The following is a 6,687-nucleotide window of genomic DNA, read 5'->3' as shown; positions in this document are numbered from 1 at the left end:
GTGGACAACTCCGCTTAATTCAGTGTGGATCCCGGTTCCTGACGGACGCCGAGACCCGATATGCCACGATTGAGCTGGAGATGTTGGCCGTTGCCTGGGCGATGGCGAAGTGCTGCTTCTACCTGATAGGACTTCAGCATTTCACCCTCTTCACGGATCATCGCCCTCTTGTACCTATTATCAAGCACTACTCTTTGGATGCAGTAGAGAATCCTCGCCTTCAACGTTTAAAAGACAAGCTCTTGCCTTATCTCTTCACGGCTGTGTGGCGTGCGGGTAAGCTGCTGTGCATCCCAGATGGCCTGTCCCGCGCCCCTGTCAGTCGCCCCACCCCAGAGGATGAGATGCTGTGTTCTACATCTGCTGCATCCCTCAAGTCAGTAGTCTCATTGAAGGCCGTCTTCACATCAGAAGAGTCTATAGCACCGGATGCAGACAAGACCCTTCAAGATCCCCGCACCGCAGCCCGGGCGGACGTTTCCTACATCCGGCTCGTCGACTGTGTGTCCCAGGGATTTTCATCTAACCGATACGACCTTCATGAATCGCTACTCCCGTACTGGAAGATACGCGAGGACCTCTATTGTGACGGAAACCTCGTCATGTATGGTCCACGAGTAGTCATTCCTGCTGCCCTACGCTGCCGTACTTTGACCCGCCTTCACGACAGCCATCGAGGCGTGGAGACCACCAAGCGGGGGGCGAAGCAGACTGTATTTTGGCCCGGAATCGACGCGGACATTGCAAGTACCGTCCGTGCCTTTGAGCCGTGCCAGATTCTGAAACCCAGCCAGCAACAGGAACCTTTAATGTGCGACGATAACCCTTCAAGACCCTTCGAATTTGTGTCGGCCGACTTCTTTGCAGTGGCAGGGAAGTCCCTCCTCGTCATTGCCGATCGATTGTCTGGATGGCCTGTTGTCGTCCCCTGTGGTAGTGATACAACGGCTACTGCTACCATCCGGAATTTCAGACATTACTTCAGTGAAGTTGGTGTTCCCCTCCGTCTCAGGACTGATGGAGGACCCCAGTTCACCAGCCACGAGTTAGTTCCGGGACTTCATGGACCGTTGGGGAGTCCGTCATGTCGTGACCTCGCCCCACTACCCCCAGGAGAATGGACACGCTGAAGCCGAAGTCAAGACTGTTAAACATCTGATCCTTATGGTGTCACCCTCAGGAAATATCGACTGCGAGGATTTCGATCGAGGTTTCTTAGAGTTACGCAACACCCCGAACTTCACCAGACGCTCCCCAGCCTAGGTTCTATATGAACATCATCTCAGGTCTTGTGTTCCTGCTCACCCGAAGTCTTTTTCTCAAGAGTGGCAGGCCAAGACTGAAGAATGTGACCGCCGTGCAGCAGAACGAGCTGCAGATGCCGCTGCTCGGTACGACTGTCATGCCCGCCCCCTTCCCAGGTTGAGTATCGGCCAGCAGGTCAGGATTCAAGATCCGGTATCTCACCGCTGGGACAAGGTTGGGGTTGTCATGGGTATTGCCCGGTCCAGGGACTACCAAGTGCGTCTTCCTAGTGGTAGAGTATGGTGGAGGAACCGTCGTTTCCTTCGACCTGTGGAGCTGCCTAGTGTTGACCCTTCCCCAGTAGAGTCCCCTAATGCTGATGTCTTTACAGTAAATCCATCCCCACCTTGTGTTTCTGCCCCGGTACTCCGCAGGTCCGAGCGACTCAGAAACAAAAGGTCCGCTCAAGATGAAACTATGAGCGTATAGGGGGGAGGGAGGTGTATAATATGGACACGAAGTAGTACCTTAAGCTGTGTATTCTTATATTACTCTATTAATTATGTATAGTAAAGTATTACAGAACATGTATTAATCCTATGTAATATTTCCATTTATTATGCACCATGTTATGTATGTGAATTATCATATTTACATATAATGTATTCAGCTTGTGAATGCTGGCATCTGTACATGCCAGCGCGGAGTGATACAGAGAGTTGAGATCGCTAGTCCTTATGGTGTGACTGGGATGAATGAGACACACTAAAATTTAGACACTTATATTCCCTTCAACACTACAGACACACTCAAATAATGGTACACGAATATGCACACCTCCTAACCTGAACTTAAAACACTACTCTGGGGAATAAAAGTTATACATGATATTGAAATTATTAGAAACTCAGACAGTGCCTCACTAAACAACAATAAATTTAAAGTTTTAAGGAATGTTGCTTGCACACATGAAACAGGCCTTAAGGGCTTTCAACAAAATAATATCAACCACTGAGAAAATGGTATAAAAAAAATAGAAATTAATAACTCTACAATGAATAGGCCTTAAGGGAGGGCACTCAACAAAATTATATCACCCCCAACAGATGCACACTTCCTAACCTAACTTAAACACTACTCTGGGGAACAAAGGTTACACCTGAGATCGGAATTATAAAGACAAATTAAATGCATTAAAGGAATTAAATCACAATATCACTCTGGTTCACTTAGTGACACAAACATTCAAAAAACAATTCTATCAAAATCATTCAAGAACTATTACTACACACGTCAAAATAATATAAGTAACTGAAAAAATGGTACTAACTACACACAAAAATATTGTCACTATTATTGAGATGTTACTGGGTCCACCAATACCCGTGAACCATGCTCCACCCAACTCAACATACACCCGTAATAAGGGAGATAAAATGTTTCTCTACGTATCCCCTAGACTCCTGGTCTCAGTGTGTGACCATTAATTTACTCAGATAGCCTTAGTGTACTCTCAGTGCGTCCAGGGGCGGAAGAGAGAACGCCTGCAGGTGACCATGGCCAGTAGGTAATACTTCTAGCTGACCGAGGGCACGTGGTGTTGTGCACCCACGTGGTAAGAACTGATCACCCAATGCTGATGCTGGTCCCGTGTCGTTTTAGTTGTCGGGAGCACTCATTCACTCAAGAGATCCTTTGCTACCCTGTTAACCAGTGACAAGCCTACACTGATCGTTCCAACGGCGACAATCACCAATCATCAATCATCAACGGCAGTCTCAAACGGCAGTCAGTCTCTCGCAGTCAAGTGGGTTCTGACGGAAACCCTGAAATTAACTCACTGTTAGCTCTTAATAACTTTATCACTGCCCTATCTAACCCCTGTCTGAGATCGAATGAGACTTACTTGTTATACTGCAATAGCGCAACACAGGTGACTAGACCACGTGACTATTTCTGTGGACGGACGCGCAGGGACGTCCTGTTGGGCCGATCGCTTTTTTCGCTTTTTTCGCGTGACTGAGGACCAGCCAGCCTCGCGTCTCCCCAAGGCGTTAGCTTAGGCCTACGTGACATATTTTCCGCCTAACTAATAACTTTCTTGGGACACCCGTAACATTATTCAGACTGATAAACGATCTATAATGATTTCAAATTTACTAATAGTCCCTTAACTTCATGAATCGCATCATTATTAATTCGGCAAACTACATTCAATATCGTATAGGCCCAGTTCCAAAAGCTCTCACTACGTGCAGAAGCGCTCTCTTCCCTCAGTCGACCTTGAAAACTCAGTATCGCCGATGGCTGGCGTTTGAAATCACACTGAAGTTTCTGATATATATATATATATATATATATATATATATATATATATATATATATATATATATATATATATATATATATATATATATATATATATATATATATATATATATATATATATATATATATACTGTATACATACATCTTGAAAAAATCACACGGGAAAATGGAAACAACGGAGCACCTTAGATTTCGTCTTTATTCAAGACATCTTCAGAGGCAACATAAATACATACATACATACATACATATATACACAGTATATCACAGCCACAACTTTAGCATACAGCAATATATTAAAATTCGGTATGCGGTTACGATAATAAATCTATTATAAAATACTCGTACATCTACTGTACGATACAATACACCATCAATACAATGCATTAATAATACATCAATATAATACAATGCACCAATGATAAAATACAGTATCACCCTTCTCTTTGCAACCTCCACTATAGTAGAAAGTATATCCACTTCGTCCACACCCACTCACTCACTCACATGGCATGATAGATTCAGACGTAATGGAGTTTGTGGCGCAACGATGGATAGGTCTCAGGGAGTTAGAGTTACCATTCATCAGCGCCAGATGTCTCACCACCACTACCACCACATGAAACTCTCCTTTCATGCTGTTCACAAAATACAAGAGACGCCTTCAATCTATTTTGCCTTTATATTCGCGTGTCAGAACAAATCAGTATATAGTATACCTCACGCGTTTACAATGTACCAAGAGCCTTTTTTTTCCCCAATACGAAATATTAAAGAGAGATATTTTTCTCCTTCACGCAACACTGAAGGACTGACCATACTGACAGCTGGGATTCGAGGACCAATAGTGAAGGAGCAATCCGAAATAACTGCCACCACCAGTGGTCCCTGCCACCACCAATGCTCCCTGCCACCACCAGTGTTCCCTACCACCACCAGTGTTGCCTGCCACCACCAGTGATCCCTGCCACCACCAGTGATCCGTGCCACCACCAGTATTGCCTGCCACCACCAGTGTTGCCTGCCACCACCAGTGCTCCCTGCCACTACCAGTGCGACCTGCCACCACCAGTGCTCCCTGCAATCACCAGTGCTCCCTGCTGTGCACCCTGCCGCCACCATTACTCCCAGAAACCACCAGTGCTCCATGCCACCACCAGTGCTCCCTGCCACCACCAGTGCTCCCTGCCACCACCAGTGCGTCCTGCTACCACTAGTATTCCCTGCTATCACCAATGCTCCCTGCCACCACCAGTTCTCCCTGTTATCACCAGTGCTGCCTACCACCACTAGTGCTGCCTGCCACCGCCAGTGCACGCTACTAATACCAATGCTCCCTTTTCACCACCAGTGCTGTTTGCCACCACCAGTGCTGCCTGCCACCACCAATGCTCCTTGCCACCACCAGTGCTCCCTGCAACCACCAGTGCTCCATGCCACCACCAGTGCTCCCTGCCACCACTAGTGCTCCCTGCAATCACCAGTGCGCCCTGCCACCACCATTGTTTCCAGCAACCACCAGTGCTCCATGCTACCACCAGTGCTCCCTGTCATCACCAGTGCGTCCTGCCACCACCAATGCTTTCAGCAACCACCAGTGCTCCCTGCCATTACCAGTGCTCCCAGCAACCACCAATGCTCCATGCACCACTAGTGCTTCCTGCCGCTACTAGTGTTCCCTCAATCACCAGTGCTCCCTGCCATTACCAATGCTCCCAGCAACTATCAATGCTCCATGCACCACCAGTGCTCCATCCACCACTAGTGTTCCCTGCCACCACTAGTGCGCCCTGCAATCACCAGTGCGCCCTGCCACAACCAATGCTCCCAGCAACCACCAGTACTCCTCGTTACCACCAGTGCTCCCTGTCATCACCAGTGCGTCCTGCCACCACCAATGCTCTCAGCAACCACCAGTGCTCCCTGCCATTACAAGTGCTCCCAGCAACCATCAGTGCTCCCTGTCATCACCAGTGCGTCCTGCCACCTCCAATGCTACCAGCAACCACCAGTGCTCCATGCTACCACCAGTGCTCCCTGTCATCACCAGTGCGTCCTGCCACCACCAATGCTCTCACAACCACCAGTGCTCCCTGCCATTGCAAGTGCTCCCAGCAACCACCAGTGCTCTCTGTCATCACCAGTGCGTCCTGCCACCACCAATTCTCCCAGCAACCACCAGTGCTCCATGCTACCACCAGTGCTCCCTGTCATCACCAGTGCGTCCTGCCACCACCAATGCTCTCAGCAACCACTAGTGCTCCCTGCCATTACCAGTGCTCCCAGCAACTACCAATGCTCCATGCACCACCAATGCTCCATCCACCACTAGTGTTCGTTGCTACCACTAGTGTTCCCTGCCATTACCAGTGCTCCCAGGAACCACCAATGCTCCATGCACCACTAGTGCTTCCTGCCACTACTAGTGTTCCCTCAATCACCAGTGCTCCCTGCCATTACCAGTGCTCCCAGCAACCACCAATGCTCCATGCACCACCAGTGTTCCATGCACCACTTGTGCTCTCTGCTACCACCACTGCTCCCTGCAATCACCAGAGCTCCCTGCCATCCCCAGTGCTCCCCAACAACCAATGCTCCATGCCACCACCAGTGCTCCATGAACCACTAGTGCTCCATGCCACCAGCAGTGCTCCCTGCCATCACTAGTGCTCCCTGCGATCACCAGTGCTCCCTGCCATTCCCAGTGCTCCCAGCAACACCATGCTCCATGCACCACTAGTGCTCCATGAACCACTAGTGCTCTATGCCACCACCAGTGCTCCATGAACACACTAGTGCTCCATGCCACCAGCAGTGCTCCCTGCCATCACTAGTGTCCCTGCGATCACCAGTGCTCCCCTGCCATTCCCAGTGCTCCCAGCAACAACCAATGCCTCCCATGTGCACCACTAGTGCTCCATGAACCACTAGTGCTCTATGCCCATTGGCTCCATGAACCACTAGTGCTCCATGCCACGACTAGTGCTCCTGCCAATACCAGTGCCCCAAGCAACAACCAATGCTCCATGCTACTACCAGTGTTCCATGCACCACTAGTGCTCCCTGCCAATACCAGTGCCCCAAGCAACCACCAATGCTCCATGCTACTACCAG

At 49.1% G+C, this 6,687-nt stretch overlaps 1 protein-coding gene across 1 annotated transcript; it reads left to right on the top strand.

Annotated features, from left to right (window-relative positions):
* Nucleotides 1–5,301: 5,301 nt before the first annotated feature.
* On the top strand, nt 5,302–6,240 carry LOC121855973 (proline-rich protein 36-like). The gene has a single exon (XM_042351189.1). It carries the CDS (start codon nt 5,302–5,304, stop codon nt 6,238–6,240), a length of 939 nt encoding a protein of 312 aa, XP_042207123.1.
* Nucleotides 6,241–6,687: the final 447 nt, after the last annotated feature.

This window comes from Homarus americanus, unplaced genomic scaffold (genome assembly GCF_018991925.1).
Source record: "Homarus americanus isolate GMGI-L3 unplaced genomic scaffold, GMGI_Hamer_2.0 scaffold19117, whole genome shotgun sequence".
NCBI lineage: Eukaryota > Metazoa > Arthropoda > Malacostraca > Decapoda > Nephropidae > Homarus > Homarus americanus.
Note: the sequence above shows the minus strand (reverse complement) of the source record. Positions and strands in the feature narration are given on the sequence as shown.

What these genes read in the sequence shown, in the direction of transcription:
- LOC121855973 (XM_042351189.1), top strand. Translation starts at nt 5,302, where the DNA reads ATGCTCCATGCACCACCAGTGCTCCATCCACCACTAGTGTTCCCTGCC.